At 47.0% G+C, this 18,709-nt stretch overlaps 1 protein-coding gene across 2 annotated transcripts; it reads left to right on the top strand.

Moving 5' to 3' along the window:
• The first annotated feature begins 208 nt into the window (after positions 1–208).
• Positions 209–17,949, top strand: LOC125322751 (histone H3.3A). 2 transcript variants are annotated; one of them, XM_048296823.1, is made up of 4 exons: positions 209–228; positions 12,692–12,846; positions 14,650–14,803; positions 17,300–17,949. In XM_048296823.1, the coding sequence occupies exons 2-4, from the start codon at positions 12,719–12,721 to the stop codon at positions 17,426–17,428; spliced, it is 411 nt and encodes a 136-aa protein (XP_048152780.1). In that variant the 5' UTR covers positions 209–228; positions 12,692–12,718; the 3' UTR covers positions 17,429–17,949. The 2 variants fall into 2 exon arrangements, with proteins under 2 accessions (XP_048152780.1, XP_048152779.1); XM_048296822.1 differs by lacking the exon at positions 209–228 and adding an exon at positions 11,180–11,264.
• The last annotated feature ends 760 nt before the right edge of the window (positions 17,950–18,709 follow it).

Below are 18,709 nucleotides of genomic sequence, written 5' to 3'. Positions count from 1 at the left end.
TGAGATGAAAATTGATTTGGAAATGTTCCTTGCTAGAACTGAAGTTGCATTTCCATTAGTTGGGAGGAGCTCCCAAATTATACTACCCCACCCACGTCTGCCTGCTTTCGGTTTACCTGAGGAGACATTACAAAGGAACAGAAAGAGGAAAGGAGGACAGCAACAAGAGGGAGAGCACACAGGACAGGTCTAAAAAGACAGAAATTTCAAGCAGAGTGCTTCAAGTGGGTAAGCCCTCCTTTTGGATTATGTTCAGCAGAGATACCACGTGCTCGGCAGTCTGTGGCATGGTGGTGTTCATAAATCCTGTTCAAAGCAGATCGTGACACTGATCATTCGACCTTTGATCAGGTGTTGTGAGTCAGATCCTCAGCTAGGGTAAATTCTCAAAGGTACATTGGCTTGAGGGAGAAATGCCCCAAGTTAAGGATCCAGTCTGTAGTGTAGGGAGACCTCATTCTTTGGGTGCTGAGTTTGACATGGTTGCCTTTTGACTGGATCATACAAGCCCCACTTATACTCAGACAACATTCTTGTAGTACTAATATTTATTGCCTTGTGTAGGGAATGTTCTGCTAGCTTGCTGAGGACCTACAAATGAATAATAATAACAGATGCGGGTTTGTATTTGTTTCTCTTGGAAAAAAACACGTAAATATTGATTTAGGGAAAATGTGTGTGGGTTTTTCGTTGTTGTTGTTTTATACTGTAAGTTTGAGTTGGAGAATACTGACATTATAGGATTACAGACGGGTAACTTGTTGGATCGATATTGTAATAATTTGCCATTTTCTTTACACAATATCTTTTTGCACCCATGCAATTGAAATTAAATTGTTAGTGTGATGTTCAGAGAATACCACTGGTTGGACTCCCTTCCAGTGTTTCTTCTAATCCTTTCCAAAACAGAAGTAATTATATGTCATCTATGAGGAATTTGCAATACAGCTCACTATGCCCCTTGAGGATCTTTCTTAAGTCATGTGTATGTGAAGCCTGGAAAAATCATGTCCTCACGTGGTTGTATTTCAATATTAGGAACACGATGATGATACAGCTGTGCCTTTGTTCCTTCGTGTTCCTGTCTGACTTGGGCTCTAGCCTAGAAGTGATGTCGGTGTCAGAATATGCCAGATTGGTTGTTTCTCAAAGCAGGGCTATGAAGAAGTCTTGCCAGTGTGTGAAAGTCACAGTTGGAAAATCTTGTTGATTATGGTTGTTTTGTTGTTTCGGGTTTTTTTTTTTTCTCCCTCATGTTCTTTTGTATCAGGAAGTTACAGGAACAGTTTGTCAGGAGAAGCCTTCATGCCTCTTTTATCCCCCTCACGTCTGCAGACCCAGGCATGGCTCCAGTGTGTGTTCACTCCTGGTTTGTGCAGGTGGCCCTTTGCCTGGTTCTACAGGTGACCTCATGGTTCTCAGAACCAAGAATCTTAAATATTGCAGATGTGGCACGAGCAATCTTCCTGGCCCTCTGAGCCACATCCCAAAACTCAGGACTGCCAGACAGCCAGCTTGTCCTTCAATGCACCACGGGAGAAGGGTGCTGTGTTCTTTTAGCAGGGGGGAAGTGACAGTGACTCCCAGGAATGCTTGCTGTCCATTGTGGGCCAGGGCTAGGCCAAAGGATGTAACTTCAAAGATGGAATAAAGTGTGTAATGTCGACTTCAGTAGCATCTAATAAATTACTCCCTCTCACAGTGGGGGTTTATCCTGCATAAGCACAGCCCCTCTGCTGAATGTGGGACACAGTGCCAACAGGGAAGCTGTGCCTGGAAGCCTTACAGCCCAGGGGAAACAGGCTGACAGCCTTTCCTGTGGTTCTTTGTTGCTGAGGTTTCAAGTGGTGCTGCTTCTCTTCCTCTGTCCTGAGATCTGTGCCCTGCAGTCCATGTTTAATCCAACTGATGTTCTCCACTTTAGTTGCCCAGGCTGTGGCTTGTATTTTAACATCACTTGTACACTGTAAGTTGTAGTGCCAAGAGTTAGCATACAAGAATTGTAGTGAGTCCCCATGGAATGTAAGATTTGCCAGAATCATGCAATGTTAGCACATGCTAAATTTGTGCATTCTCATTTACCTTCTGTTGCTTGTTTGTTTTGATGAGTTTGGAGTTGTTAGGGGATCAAGCTTGTGCCTGCAAGTACAATTGTCTGACACTTTCTTTAGAATTCAAAAACAAAAGAAGAGATTTTGCTGTTATCACCTGTCTGCAGTGATGTAGGACTTTTAGTAAAACTCCCCAATCTCACCGTAAAACTTAAGAGGGAATTTTGTCAGCAGCTGACTAAGACATACAAGTCATGTATGATGAACTGGTGCTGCCTGACAAATCCTTCTGGTACACCAATGATCCCTGGGCTCCTTTAAGGCAGCTGGGCCCCATGAAAGCAGCTTTGTGGCACTCACAAGTGAGGCTTGACAGGCACTGCTTGGTCAGAAGGAACCACCTATTGCCACATCGCTCCTGTGCACCCTGGCTTCCGGCCCCCTTCTCTGACACAAGAGATGTATGGTCAGAGCGTGTTTGGGAGACAGGAACTTCTAATTCTGGCTCTAGCACTTTCTTCCTTGTGATGTGAAAGCAGCTATATGGACGTTTTAAGGGAGTTTTTAAAAAATAGCCTCTAATTAGGCTGCCCACACCTGAGTATGTAGTCAGAGGCACACTAGAGCTCATTTTCAGAAGTGAATATCTGTGCATCCTTTTATTCTCAGCTGGAATTGTGGATACTGAACATTGAGTAGTCAGGGCAAATTATTCTTTATTAGGCTTGAACATGAATTGTGTTGCAGAAGTTTCTAAGCATTAGGAAACTAATGAGTAGTGCTACTTATAAAGTGCTATTCTCAACAGCAACTGCAGTTTTCATACCATGATGCCTTGTGAGATGTGAATTTGAGAAGAAGAGGAGGAGAAATGAAGAAAAATAATCTAAAAATATTGTACAGAAAAGTAGAGTCTACAGAGTGTGTAGCTTACAAAGAATGTTGGGAAAATAGGAAGCTTTCATTTCTTTAAAAACCCCTAAAGCTCTGTAGTCTCATAAGACTGAAAATAACTTCATGTTCTTTGCTGATGCTTTAAGATATAATGTCTGCTACTCCATCTTCCCCCTCCCTTTTCTGCTCTCAGGAGACCACTTTCTCCAGAAGTGGGTTTTGAGATTTGGGAATACTTGCTAAGAAAGATGGGACACATTCGAACACTTCTCAACTGTCTTAGAGCCAGACCTTAGATGTGTATTTTCATTTTTGAGACCTTTCCTCAGCTGAGGCTTGAGGAAGCATCACAAATGAGGCTTATGAAGCATCGATGCCTTTTCAAGACAGTCTTATGTTTTTACGAGGAACAAGCAGATCTATTTTGAAAGCAACCAGCCTACAGAATATTGTTCCAAATAAATTAAGATACAGGGTGTCGTAGCTGGTATTTTGGTCTGCTGTTTGCTGTTGGAGCCTGAGTACTTTGGTCTGTGCTGTTTGCACTGCACTAAAGAGTGGCTGAGTTTCATTCTGCCTGCTATCCCCAGGGCCCTCATGAAGAAGAGATTTGTATCTCATGAGATTACCCCACTGAGCAAAGAAATGAAATAAATTATATTATATTTTACTTGTGTCAAGTATAGTAGCTCTCAGAGCCTTTCAAGGCAGTGTCAGCATGGGCTGGATCCTGCATCAGTGTGTAAAGAGGCATCCTTTACAAGAGCAACGCTGCAGAATGAAGCCAATGTGAGCCTAATGGGTGGTGGAAAAGAGTGAGCCTTTTTTTCCCCTCCCTAGTACAAGCCTGCAGGGGGTTATTCTCCAGCATGTGTGAGCCTTGGGGCAAATCAGCCTGCTGGAGTTCTTCTACAACAGGAGTTCCTAGTAAATCAGTGTAGTAGTAGTAGTAGTAGTAGTAGTAGGGATCTTACTTGGGAACCAATTAGAGCTTGTGTTGGTTGTTTCTCCTTGGCAGCTTTAATGAACCCATAACACAGAAGTATTGGAAAGAAAAGATTTTGCAGCAGTCTCTGTTAAAAAATCGTGGCCTACCCAGTTCCTTCCACAGTACAATACAATGCTTCGAAAGACAGCAAAGGTTGTTATCATAACTTAGTCATGTGTGAAGAACCAGGAGAGCTAAAATGAGTTAAATAATTTTATTGTGCTGTAATGTTGGGAAGAAATATTCCCCAGAACAATTGTTCTTCCCTATTCTGCAGAAAATCCTGCAAAAACCCACTTGAAATGTGTCTGTCAATGCAAACTAACTCAGGCAGGTACAGTAAATTCCAGATTCTTGCATTGTCACTACAGAGAATAAACTCCCTTTTCTTTTTACTCGTCCACCAGTCCTTTCACACAATGCCTTTAACATATTTCTATAATTAAATTTCACATCATATCTCTGAAATATATTATGACATTTGATCATACTTTATCTAAAAAATCACAGATACTGCTTGTCATAGCATACAATTTCTAGTCTTTGGCAAGGCTGTACAATAACCTCACAATTATCTGTTGTGCCCAATTCCCTATCAGGTGCTAGGACTTGGTTTCTGTTTCAGTTAACCCTTTAGTGCACTCCAAAGTGGCAGTATCTAAGAAAAAAGCATAACTCTGTCGTGAGAAATGGAAGACGATAGGGCATGAGCTTGGAGAAGTCAATAAGAAGCTGAAGTTCTCCTGACGAGCGGTTTCTATTTAGGATTTCTATAGTGCCAGTGTAATAGGAATACAGCTTTCTTGGTGTGATATTGCAAGTCCTGCTTCCACCTTAAGATACTGAACTGTTGCATGTCAGTCCTTCAAAGCTGATAAGAAGAAATGAAGACGGTGGTTACAGCTACAAGGCATTGTATGTACCTGGAACTGTTCTTAGCTCTGTATCAGGCAATTAAAGATATTTTTAACTTCCAGTCTTCAAAAGGTAATGGACTTTTTTTTACTTTCTTTTAGAAAGTATAATGAAATATTAAGCATATCTAAAAGGCTATTAACAAACAAATAAGCAAACAAGATAGGAATAGGAATGGAGTTTCAGGATGTCATTATAGGGTGCTCGTACAGGATTTTTATGACTCTTTCTACCAGAAGAAACTCACTAGACCATAGAAAAGGAAGAATTAGCACTATTTTATGGAATGTTATTTACTCTTTCATGTTCTGTGGGACCTCATTAGAAGGATGAGAGATGAGTTCCAGCAGTGCATGTGTGTTAATAATAGGCCATACAAATGAGATTATAATAGAGAATCCTGGATGATACATAAGGAATTAGAGCCAGGAGTCCCCATATAAAAGCAGGCATATACTCATTGAAACTAAGAGCTTGGTAAGTCTTTGTAGGAGAGGATGCACAAAGGTGAGTCAAACTCATCAAGCCCCCTAAAAATTAGTGGTAATCCAAAAAGAGAAGCAAAATCCGGGAGTCCTGAATCTTATTCTCTGAGCTATTGTAGGTTTATTTTCACTCTCTTAGAACTTTGTCCTTGAAATACCTTTTGGGAAAATCTTTTCATTGAAACAGTGTTAATTAACAAAAAAAGTTTGGAGAAAAAAACAGATTTACTGCTTTTGGGTTATGAGACATTAGGAAAATGCACTTTGTCTCCAAAATAGGTTGTCCTGAATCCCCTGTACATATGTGATGCTCAAAGTGTGAAAAGAAGTACCTTTGTCCAGACTGATAATTTTGCATTTTACAGTAGCTATCTCTTTTAAGCTTTCCTGAAGAACCCAGGAATTCCAATAAATTTTTTCATGTGACACATGTACGCTTTCATTGTTATTTAAACAGGGGGACTTTCCTTTGGGCTCAGTTTTCAGGGATACACTTTAGCATGGGCATAAATTCAAAACTATGAATCCTCCATAGTAATCTGTGGAGCTTGAGAGTTGCTTAAAAGTAAACATGTATGAAAGAATTTTCTTTGAACAGTGGGGCCATAATGTCTGATATATGTGAAGCATTTCAGACAACTGCAAAAGGCAAAAGACACTATTAAAAGACATGATAAAAGTGAGGAAAAAGCTGTAAGTACTACTACTGCTACTACACAACTTCTTCTTATCTGTATTTCCAGTGGGTGCCAATCTCCAAAGATAGGTGTACTACACAGCTGCTAGTTCTGGCCAGTGTATTTTTGGTGTCTGTATTGACAGAGAATATAAATATTCCAAAGGATAGAAACGTGTCCTGTGTGATAGGCAATCCAGCGTATCAAACAACTGTGCATTAGAATGGCTGCTGGTACAGTGCTGTAACTTCTGTGGTCTACAAATCCATGACATAGAAACCTTCGAAACAAATGCTAACAGAAAGCTATTTACACAGAGACAAAATTACTGTAACTCGTTTTGAGGTTTTTAGGTGACTTGTACTTTCCTTAACAAATCTCAATGATTGTCACCCCTTGTAGCTTCCTAGGAAAAACCAGCAAATGTGTATTTTCATCTTTTATGTAGATGATTATTTAGGGATACATTTAAATCTGCACCAAATGTACTGTTGATACTAAGTTAAGGCTACAAATATTTTAATTCTATCAAAATGCATTTTAAGAGGAAGATACTTTTAAAGCTTGTGAGCATTTTGTACTGACATTTAACTTTAATTTCCAGGAGAAAATTGCATAGTAGTCACAACCAGAAACTGGGTGGCAGGCCTGCCAGGCCTGGAGTGAGGATGGAGCAACACAGTCCAGTGTTTTTTAAGGATGGAATCGAAATTGGCTGGGAAAGGCTGTCCAGCCTGGGGGCTGCAGAAGGGAACACAGCAGGTATGGGACTGGGGCTGGCTGAAAAACTAGGGGAAGGTGGGAACTGTTTGGCATCAGAATCAAGAGGATGCAAGATAGGGATGGGGAGGAAAAAACAGGAAGAAGAGAAAACTGACGCTAAGCAAACACATTGAGTCAAGGAGGTGTGTAGGGAATATGAAATAAGGAAATGGCGACCAGGCTGGGAGCTGGGGCAGGGAATGGGTGTGAACTTGCAGATCTGGAGTGCAAAGGTTGGTTGGAGGTTCCATGAGTTAGAGAAGGGAGATAGATCTGATTGAGAACAGGAAAGGGAAATTGCGTCTGGGAGGAGATGAATGAAAGTAGGAGTCAGGTGGAGGCTGGAGATAAATAAAGGTAGTCTTTTATGCTCCTTCCCTCACTGAAATGTCTGAGTAGCTTTTTACATAAAACTAATAGCAACCCCAATTTTCCCTGGGTGATAGGAGGGGACCTTTATCTGTTAAGCTGGAACTAGACTAAGTCATTTGCATGTTTAGTTTGTGCTTTTGAGGGGATAGGAAAGAAATGTTTCTTCTTTGATCAGAGACCCTTTGGAGTTTGGTCACAAACTGTGAATGTCTCTTGTAGTGGAAAGCCTTTTTCAAATGATTCTGAAAGATACCTGCAGTTGCTTAAAACCCACCATACTCTGATCATATTCTGGACTCCCTTTTTTTTTTTTTTTAGTCCAGTTAACCTCAAAAAAGGCAAACTTCATCTGCTCTGCTGTGTTTTGTTTGGCTTGTCATCTGTGCTGTTGCAGAGGGAAGCAGCTGCTGCAGTTGTTTGTAGATGTTCCTGTGGTCTATGATGTTGCTGGGGTTGATCAGGTAGCTCTTTGGCCAACTGGGCCAGTCAGTGTATTACATTGGCACTGGGAGCTGACTAGGAGCTATTTGGAAAGGCCCAAAGCAACAATGTGTTCGTTTTGCTTGGTTTGTGTTTTTGTTTCTTTCTAGTAACATTTTGAAACAGTATTTTCAGCTTGATCTAATAGTTGCAACTAATGTATCCTGGTAGGAAAAGTGCCTGCCTTCCTCCGCCCAGACTCTCCCGGGCAAGATGAGAGTTTCCCAACAAGGGAAAACTGAAAGAGATTATTTTGAAAAATGTCTGCTACTTCGACAGCCCAAATGAGTACAAGCAGTGGAAATCTGCCTCTTTTTGCTGAATGAGGGCTGTCTACCTTCTATGAAAGGTGCTAAAAACAACTTCTGATTTGAATGTTCCTGTTTTCTATTCATTATCATTTGAGTCTTCTTTGGCTCCAATCTGCACCAGCTGTTTTCCACCCTAATCTTCTTTCCTGTAGCAATCTGGCCATGTTTGCAGCAGCGGTGGTTACGCTGGGTGAGGATGAAGTACTGCAGTTGTCCTTGGCATGTTATTGCCGGCTAAACCAGTGGAATCTCATTAGGTTAGATTTCCTCATGGCCGCTTATGGATGCCTTAGGGTGGAAGATGCCTGTGGTCTGCAGAGATAAAGGCCTTCGGAGAGGAGGAGCAAATGCTTATCAGTGCTGCCAGTGAAAAATGAACGTCTGGGGTATTTTTAGAGTTGGGCCAGCTCTTTCTGCGCTGTCCTGTGGGCACTCAAATAGCATTTGTGGTAAAGCTCAAAGAGCCGTACCTGTTCCTACAGCCGTGGAAAAGCACGAGTTTAATGGCATTAATCAGCGAGGACGAAACGAGGGTGCAAAACCTGATAATACTGGAATAGTTTTTCCTTCTCCGGGCTTTCGCTGGGCTCCGCTGTGGGCAGTGAGCAGACAATACGCTGTAGTCCTGCCTGCGGTGTTCCTTACGCGTTTGAAACCAGCCAGAGCTGCCAGCGGCAGGGCGGGAGCAGCTCTGCAGCCCTACAGGAGACTCGAGGGCTCGATCGGCCCCTCGGGTTCCCGGAGCACTGGTTCGCTGTGGGAGGGGGCCTCGCCCCGCCCCGCCTGGCGTCATGGAATTCCAGGGCGCTCCCGCCAATGGCGGCGGGGGCACGTCCGGTGCCACCCGCGGCAGCCCCGGAGCGGGGGGGCTCCGGTCCCCGCCGGTGACCTCGGGGCTCGGTCCCTCCCGGCCGCCGGGGACGGCCGCAGCCGGGGAGCGCGGCGGGAGCGGGTCCTCCTGCGGGAGAAGGACGCGGGAACAGCCGGAGAGAGCTGGAAGCGCGGCCGCTTCCTCCGCACCTCCGGGAGCGGGCAGAACTAAAACTGACAGGGACAACCTACGGATTATTACTCTCTGGGCAGCTTCTTGCGGGCAGCTTCCTGCGGCTGGGAACTAGTGCTGCCCTCTTTTAACTTTTCCAGCTCCTCATCATGGGATGCGTGTGTTATGTGGGGAATTGATGCCAGTTTCGGTGCCTGGCTTTTAGAGTTTACAGAGCCTTTGCAAATAATCTTATTGTATAATACAGCACAGCTCAGAGTTCCCTTTCTGACTGTCCAGTAAGGTGCTGTTCTCTCATAAAATTCTATCAATAGATATATCAATCCACCGAAACTTCTGTAAGTATAAATAAAATCCTTTGTGGTTTCTCTTTCCTGACAGTGACCTCTCATAAACCCACCGTAGCGTCAGAGGTGTATGTGAGGCATGTCTGGTCATCTCTGTGTAGTGCATCCCGTTGTATTTATCTGAGCACTAATGCAGACTATCTGTTTTAGCAGGGTGTTCTGCCCACGATAACACTCTCTTTCTTGTCAGGTTTGATTAGCCCCAAGTAAATGCTCACATGGCTAAACCATTTGTGCCGCTGGAGGTGGTTTGCATGTCTCCACACAGAACTGCATTGCATCATCATCCATAATAAAGATTTTGCAAATCAAATACGGCTCCTTCTAATGCCTAAATGACAGACAAGATGGTGGCACCAGTTTGTGTGAGCAGAGAATCTGACTCTGGAGTTGAGATGTGCTTAAGACAATTGCCAGTGACTGTTCAGTTGTATTACAGTGCAGGTTACTTCCCCCCAGGGCATTTTGATCCTGACATTAACAGAAAATAAAGAGCAAATTTTCTCATTAAACATCGTGGCAGCTGATATAACTGCTTGGGATATGCTGGTGATGATAGTGCTAAACTTACAGTTGCTTTTCCAACAGCTGTGTTTCAAACTCGAAACCATGGGACAGCACTGATGCAGGAAATGAGGCTCCTCTTCCTTCCCCAACAGCAGATTTTCCTTGTGAACCCTTGTGCCTGCAGTGTGTTTCCAAGTCAGAAGTATCCCCAGCAGTGCCCTCCTGGTACTCGTGTCTCATTTTACAGACCAAGTATGGCCCTTCCACAGTAGATCCTTGCTGGGTGGGCTTACAGGGAGAATTTTTTGGTTTCGCTTCTATGTAAAGAAAAAATATCACAGAATCACAGGATCAATTAGGTTGGAAAAGACTTCTAAGATCATCGAGTCCAGCCTTGGTCAGAACGCCACTTGTCAGCTAGACCACGGCACTAAATTCCATGTCCAGTCTTTCCTTAAACACTTCCGGGGACAGTAACTTCACCACCTCCCTGGGCAGCCTGTTCCAATGTCCAATCATCCTTTCAGTGAAGAAATTCCTCCTAATGTCCAACCTAAACCTCCCCTGGTGTAATCTGAGGCCATTTCCTCTTGTTGTGTCACTGGTTGCCTGGGAGAAGAGGCCGACCCCCACCTGGCTACTCCCTCCTTTCAGGGAGTTGCAGGGAGTCTGAGCCTCCTTTGCTCCAGGCTAAACACCCCTAGCTCCCTCACCAGCTCGCCGTGAGATTTGTGCTCCAGACCCTTCCCCAGCTCCGTTGCCCTTTCCTGGACATGCTCCAGCACCTCCATGTCCTTCTTGCAGTGAGGGGCCCAGGACTGAACACAGCACTCGATGTGCGGCCTCGCCAGTGCCGAGTACAGGGGGAAAATCACTTCCCTAACCCTGCTGTCCGCAAGACAGATTTTTTGGACGATTTTTGTCCAAGCCAAAAAGAACCCACCCAAAACCCAGCAGGACCAACTCCGGGGGACGAGGATGTCCCTCGTACCTCGGTGAGGGTAGGAGCCAGGCCTATCTGGCTCCCTGCGGGCGGAGCGGGGGGGCGCGAGCTGCCGGCGCGGGGTGTCCTGGGCCGCCGCCGGGCCGCGGGCAGGGGGACAGGGGGATGCGGGGACAGGGGGATGCGGGGACAGGGGGCCGGGGGTACGCGGGGACGGGAAATCCCCTCGCGCGCGCGGCGTGCCTTTTGTGTTTGTACACACGGGGCGGGGCGGGGCCGCGGGCGGGGCCGCGCCTTCCCTCCATTGTGCGCCATTGGCGGGCGGGCGGGCCGGGGCGGGGCGGCGCGCGGGGGGCGGGGCGGCGCGCGGGGCCGGCCCTCCCGAGGCAGCCATCTTTCAATTGTGCTCCGAGCCGCCGCCAGCGCCAGCCGCAGCAGCTCCGGCTCCTCCTGCGCCCGCCCGCCCGCCCGCCCTCCATCCCTCCCTCCCTCCCTCCCGCACGGCAGCCGCGCTCGCCCAGCGGACGGGGTAAGTCTGGCGCCGCGCCCGCCGCCCCCCGCGCCCCGACACCCCCCGCCGCTGCCCCCCGACCCTCCCCACAAACTTTTGGGGCGCTCGGGAGGCGGCGGTAGCTCGGGTTCCCCTTGGCCGCGCCGCCTTCCCGGCGCAGCCGGAGCGGCTCCCTCCGCCGGCACCCCCGGCCCCGCTTCGCGCGGTCGTTGCCCCCCTCTGCTCCCCTCGCCCCCGCTCCAGACCCCCACCAGCGGCCTCCCCAGCCCCTTAGCTGCCTCCTCAGCCCGACATCCCCCGGATCGGGGCCGGGAAGCGGTCGCAAAGAGGAGCCGCTCGCCAGCCCAGGGTAACTCTCCTGCCTTCCTTCCCCTGCTCCCCACAGTTGTTGCTCAGCTTCACCATCTTGTCTCTTTTCTCTGGTCACCGACCATATTTTTTTTCCTATTGCATAAAAAACAATAAAAAGGGAAAGAAATTCGCCGAAGGAACGACCCAAACGCAACGCAATTTTTTGGTTTTCGAGTACAAACTTTTCCGCTGCCTCCCCCTGCATCTGCACCCGCATGGTTTGGAGTGCCTGGCGATATTTTTGGCGTTATTTTTTGCAATTTATTTTTTCCTCCTTTGCAAAAGGACTAGGGCTGCGTTTCGTGATTGTTTCCATTTTGTTCTGGCTCTGGGAGCTGAGTTTGCCTGTGAGAGGCGCTTGGGAGCGAGGCAGCTCTTGGGGAAGCAGTTACACAGAAAGAGAAAGACGGCACCCAAAAAACAACCCCCCGAAAAAAAAGTTTGTTGCTTTCTTGCACTTTATCCGGCCCCTTTCCTTTTCGCACGATAAACGCCGGGTTGCCTGCGGTTGCCGGCGGGTCGGGGAGCGCAGGCGGGCGGCGGCGAGCGCCGGGCAGCCCCGGGGAGGGCCGGCGGGGGCTGCCGCTCCGATCTCCCCCGCTCCGCAGTTTCGGAGGAGGTTTTCCGGCGGGTGGGAGCGGCGGGTCGGTGCCAGCCCCCCGATGTTTGCCGGGCGGTATTTGCAAACACTTGGCAGGTGACGGGCGGCCGGCGGGGGGAGGCGACAGCCGCCTCTCCGCGCCTGCTGCCGTGCGGCTCGCTCGGCTTCAGCCGCCGCCGCTTTGATATTGAATTCGTGGGCAAAAAAAGCTGTATTTTAATATTCCGCGATCGGAAGGCGTTTAATTTCTAATTTAATTTTTTTCCTTTTTTGGTGTGGGTTGTTCTTTTTTTTTTTTTTTCTTAATGCCCGCCTGGCCGTCGGAGGCGTTCGGCCGCCGCGGGCTCGGCGCTCGGGGCTGGCGGGGCAGGGACGCGTTGCGCGGGACGGGGGCCGCGCTGCCGCCCACCCCGGGGCAAGTGCCGCGGGGGGCTCACGCCGAGAGGGGCGACCACCTTCCCCTTGCCCTGTCTGCCCACGTTCCCCCCGGCAGGTGTAAGGCAGCGACGTCGGCAGGAGCATGGCCCGTACCAAGCAGACCGCCCGCAAGTCCACCGGCGGCAAGGCGCCCCGCAAGCAGCTCGCCACCAAAGCCGCCCGCAAGAGCGCGCCCTCCACTGGCGGGGTGAAGAAGCCGCACCGCTACAGGTAACGCAGCGCCGCGCAGAGGCGGCCGCGGGGCGGTACCGGGAAACCTCCACCCCCCCCCCCCCCCCCAAAAATCCCTCCTTCTCCCCCCCACCCCGCGGGACCGATAGGGCGGGGGGCGCTTCTCCCCGCCTCCGCCACGCTTCCTCCGCGCTCCGCTTCCCGCGGCCGCCCGCCTGCCGCCAAAATAACAGCAACAACAAAAAAAAATTAACAGGCGCGGGTTCCTGCCAGCCGCAAAAATCACCAGAAATTCCCAGGGCGGCACCGTCCCCCGGCGTTTGCCATCAGCCCCTTTCCGGGCGTTCCGGTGCTGGTGCCTCCAAAATCGACACCCCTCCCCCCGCGGCGGACGCGGCTCGGCGGTTCTTTTAAATTTTTGTAATTTTGTACCCGCGGTTATGTAGAGGCCGCAGCAGGGCTGCGCCGCCGCCAAGTTTATTGTTACCGGCGCGTTCCGTGCTCCACTGGCGGGGCTGGATCCGGCCGCGGCGCTGGGCGGGCACGGGGCCCTGCAGGGCGCGGAGCCGCCGCGAGAGGGAGCCGCGCACCCGCGGATGCGCCGGGGCTCCCGCATCGCCCGTCCCGAAACGCGGCCTTGGGGCACCCGAGCCGGAGCGGAGTCGGCAGCAGAGCTGTCACACAGCCCCCGAGTCCTGACCTCTTCCAGTCCTGCCTCCGTGCAGCCTCCATGCTTCTACTTGGAGGATGGTTTTGGGCTAGGTGTAGGTATTCCTTGGGGAAAATGTGGATTGGGAAAAAGTGGGTTTCAAATAGGGAACTTAATCTAAAAGTCCGAGAGGATTTATTAATATGTTGAGGAGTCTGAAGAGGATGGAGCCAGGCTCTTCTCAGTGGTGCCAAGCAACAGAACAAAAGGCAATGGGCAGCAACTGAGGCACGGGAAAATCCACCTGAACATGAGGAAGAACTTTACTGTGAAGGTGACTGAGCATTGCAACAGATTGCCCAGAGTGGTTGTGGAATCTCTTTCCTTGGAGATATCCAAAAGCCATCTGGACACAATCCTAAGACACCAGCTCTAGGATGACCCTGCTTGAGCAGGGAGGTTGGGCCAGATGACCCACTGTGGTTCTTTCCAACCTGACCCACTCTGTGACTCTGTCTCTTGTTCTAGGTGTGAGGCAGAATAAATCAATTGGAACAAAAGTAATAAAGCTGGAGCAGGAAAAGACAAAGGTTCCACAGAAATAAATACATTAATTTCACAGACGGACATCATGTTTGCAAACATATGTTGCTAATCTGAATTTGTTATTCTGACACCAAAACTAACATGAGGAAATACACTGGATACTTTTGACTGGCAATATAACAGAGAATATAAATTATGCTAGTTCTGTGAATGCTGACAGTAGGGAAGAAGAACCAGTTTTCCCTTAAAATCAGGATTGCTGTCAGGCCCCTCGCTGGGAGGGTGCCTGTGGTACAGCTGAACTTGGGACAGCTTTGTGGCTTGTCACGTCTGCACTGAGCTGTGTTGGTGTCAGGTGGACAGCACCCGTTGGCCAACTCTTCCCTTGGTGAAGTCGGGCCTGGGGAGTCTGCCTGAGGGATCCCTGGTGAAGCCAGTGGAAGCTGGCACAGCTTGGTGGGGAGAAGACAGTGACCCTTTGCCACAGCAGACCTGATTTTGGATTGTAAATGTGGAACTCTCCTAGGAAAAACAGAAGTGTATGGTGCTTGGTTTAGTCTGGAGGATGAACCCCTATTTTTAAGGTGATGCAGAAGATGTTTTAAATACTAATTATTTTTATTATTGTTATTATTTTATCTTAATAGGCCGGGTACTGTGGCCCTGCGTGAAATCAGGCGCTATCAAAAGTCCACCGAACTTTTGATCCGCAAACTCCCCTTCCAGCGTCTGGTGCGTGAAATTGCTCAGGACTTCAAGACAGATCTGCGCTTCCAGAGCGCTGCCATCGGTGCTTTGCAGGTGAGCCCTGCCGGGGCAGGCTGGAAGTGTCCCCGCAGCCGGGATTCCCTGGAGCGGGGCGGGGGGGCTCCGCCCCGCGCCCCCATTGGCCAGGCTGTTTCCAGGGTTAGTTTGGGCTCCCTCTGATTGGTGGGGCGGCCGCGGTGGGCGTGGCCCGCGCGGGTCGGGAGGGATGCGCACCTCAGCCTTGGCTTGCCCGCGGAGGACCTGGGAATGCCTGTGGGTACTACAGGATAAAACAGCTCCTTACAGAGCCTCTAAGTGTGTTTTTGTGGGGGCTGCTTTGGTTTTGTTTTTTTCTAAATAGCCCCTCAATTAGTTATAACAGCGCATCTTGTTAAGAGGCTTAAGGAAAACATGTTTCCTCCGCCCTTGAGCTCTGCTGCGGGCCCTGCCTTTGGAAGCTCTGCAGTTGGAGAGGGAAGCATCGTATAAAGCTGGTTGTGGGGTGTCCTAATGGAGGTCTCAGTGTCTTCGAATGCTCTTTAAAGGAAAACAGCTCAGTAAGCCACATCTAAACACAGGGAGATAGCTGCTTTCCTAGGATGTAGTCGATGCTAAACACACTTTTTAATATATTAGTTACATAACTTATTTAGAGGACACAGAGAGTAAAATATTAATTGCTCTTTCTGGTCCAAATTCCTGAATCTAAGTTAGGACCCCCCACAAGATTCAGTTCTTATCATGGGAACATCTCCCTCTCATGATAAAAGACACTCCTGATTAAAGATCGGTTCTGGAACAATCTCTCAACAGCTAAAAGAACAGTAAAGACCTATCTGTAATTGTAGTCTGTCTGACATGCAGGCAAAATGGTCTCTTTCTAGTTAATGACTTCAGTTGATAAAGGGCCAAGACGTTTGCCATGAGAGCCCATAAACTTGGGCATATGCTTAGCTTCAAGAGGTGGCTGTGTGTGTTTGCAGAGTTGCTGATTTTGCTTTTAGTTATACTGCATGGCAGTTCTTAAATCCTGAGGTTTATCTGTGTGTCTCTTTATCTAGAACTGCCTATTAAAATTTAGCAGGTAATACACTTTCCCAAGGCTCCTGGTTTGAATGTTCCTGGTTTTGCATTAAGGAGTTGTTGGTACAGAACCTGATCACAGCTCCTAGTGTGTTCTGCTTGCATATTTGAAAAAACAAAAACCTAAAAAAGTAAAATTAAGAAACCCCCAAAATTCTTAACCCCTTGGGTACCGTGTTGTTTGCACCAGCATGGATATTTGGTGAAGTGTCTTAACTTTTCATGTAGTGATTTGGCAAAACTTTGTTAGGGGTTCTCATAACCTACTGTGTATGAAATTACTACAGTCCTCATCTGCTGTAGTAAATATCCTTCTTTCTTCATATTGGATAATCTTTTGTTTTTAAATGGGATCTTTGAATCTAGTGAGTTGATTCTTGGAGTTCCTGGCAATGAAGGGGTTCACACAAGTTCTTCTCTTGTGTGTATTGTAGGAAGGGTGACCTCGACCTCCTTTCTATAGTTGAGCCCCATCATTCCCACCTTCTCAGCCCAGGTGTTGCTGTGTCCAATACTGGCATGCAAAGATGCTTCCTAGGAGATTGATAGGTGTTAGAATTCCATGTCAGCCCAAAAGTGTGTAAACAGTTACCATTGCTGTGCTGGGCTCAGCAGCAGCTAACTTAACATGAGTCAGGAGAACATTTAGTTCCAGCTGAGCATCTGTCTAACTCAGAATCCTGTCTGCAGGTGCTCAGTAACAGGGAAAACCACTGTGGTCAGCACTGCTTTTGTGCTCCCAGGTGCTGACCCCTGATTCTCACAGGTGTGAGAAGCTTCTGTGATAGTGAGGGCCTGTGCTGTGTCCCCAGATGTACAGGAACAGGACATGTGTCTAATGGTGATTCCCTGATGTCCTGGTTTTGATGGTTCAAGGAGTTCCTGAACTAAAGGAGTTGTCTTATTTCTAATACTTCTCAGTATATTTTTTTTCTGCTAATTTTTGGCTTTTGAGTTAAGCCACCTCTTCAGTATCTGTGGAAGGAGCTGTGTGCCTGAGCTGTGTGTTGGGAAGGAATACCCGCTCTTCTTTTCCCTGGCACCTGCCAATTTCACCTGATGCTCAGTAACTCTTACTCTGGAAGAGGCAGCAGACAAGTGCCTCAAACAGTGTAACCTAGCCTTTGAAAAGAGAATTTCCTAAACAAACTAACCTTCTGATAATTTAACCTCTTCCTATCTTGTGAGAGTCCCATGGGAATATTAGTTCCATTGTGTTCTGGAGGATGTCCTTACCAAATGGCAGCAGTACACTACTTTAGACACAGATTATTGTTTTGGTGCTTTATAAGAAAATGGAAGATTTTCATTTCTGAAAATCTAAAACTTTTGGTGTTTGCAAGTAATAAAGATCAAAACCTCAACTTAATGCCATGTTACACTGTACTTTTAATTCTTAACTACGATTCTTTTTTTTCCTGCTGCTCAGAGAGTGAAAATGTTCTTACCTCTTTTCTTCCACACTAGGAGGCAAGTGAAGCCTACTTGGTTGGCCTGTTTGAAGACACCAACCTGTGTGCTATCCATGCCAAACGTGTCACAATCATGCCAAAAGATATCCAGCTAGCACGCCGCATACGTGGGGAGCGTGCCTAAACCTCACCACGATGGGTTTGTCATTCTCGAAGCAAAATCTTCTTCCTGTTATTGGTAGTAATGAACGTTAGATATTTTTTCCATGGGGTTAAAAGGTACCTTAAGTATATGGTTGCAAGTGGAAAAATAGGGGACAGAATTGGGTATTGGCAAGTTTTCTTTCCATTTTCATTTGTGTGTGGATTTTTAATATAAACAAGGGGACATAAAAACAATCAATGTGGTCAAAAAAATAAAAAAATGAATTGTTGAAACTTCTTCACCAAAACAACTTTATAAAAAAAATTATAAATAAACCTGTCAAATTTTTCTGGACAATGCCAGCATTTGGATTTTTTTAAACAAGTAAATTTCTTATCAATGGCAACTAAATGGTGTTTGTAGCATTTTTATCATACAGTAGATTCCATCCATTCACTATACTTTTCTAACTGAGTTGTCCTACATGCAAGTACATGTTTTTAATGTTGTCTGTCTTCTGTGCTGTTCCTGTAAGTTTGCTATTAAAATACATTAAATGATGCCTGTTTTTAGTCTTGATTTTTAAATATTACACACAGGTTATACTGATTAAAAAGTGATCAGCTTTCCCTCCTCTTTTTCTCTTCAATGCATGGCCTAATTCCTTGGAGCAGATCTAGGAAACACTGGGGATACTGACTTGGCTGAAGTAGTGTGTATGTGAGGTTCTTTTAAGGGTGTAAAACTTGTCTGCTCCACAGGAAAGCAGATTTGGTGAGTATAGTACCAGGTAGAGTCTGGAGCTGAACTGAGCTCTCTGAGCTACAGTGCTAAGAAGCAGCAATTTGTTGTCATTTCAATTCCTTTCTTACTTGATTTAGTGCTGAATTTGGAAGCATTTCTGAATTTCATGGGGTTTTAGTATGGTATAAGTGGTGGGGTATAGTGGTTTGGGTTTTTCTGTTTGGGGGTTTTATTTCTCTTGGGCATTTTTTGTTGTGTGTTTTTTTTTTTTTTTTTTTTTTTTTTAACCCTTTTCCACTCTGTTAGTTTCTTGGTTTGTAGCTGTTCCCATTTTTGGTTGACTACCTTTCTATTTCAGTCACACCCTCTAGCATTTTTGAGAGCTTAGTCCACTTGTGATTGGTTTCAGTTTGTACACTCCAATCTAAAAGACACTTTTGTACCATTTTTGTGACAATTCTTCGCAGAAGCAGTACTTGGGCAGGATCACACATTTAAAACTTACTGGGTTTTTATATTCTCCCGCAATTGCTGATGAAAGTACACATGAAGAAATTTACTGCTGAAATTACACCC

The sequence above is a fragment of the Corvus hawaiiensis genome, chromosome 3 (genome assembly GCF_020740725.1).
Source record: "Corvus hawaiiensis isolate bCorHaw1 chromosome 3, bCorHaw1.pri.cur, whole genome shotgun sequence".
In the NCBI taxonomy this organism is placed as follows: Eukaryota; Metazoa; Chordata; class Aves; order Passeriformes; family Corvidae; genus Corvus; species Corvus hawaiiensis.
The sequence above is the reverse complement of the archived record's forward strand: the minus strand, read 5'-3'. Positions and strand labels throughout refer to the sequence as shown.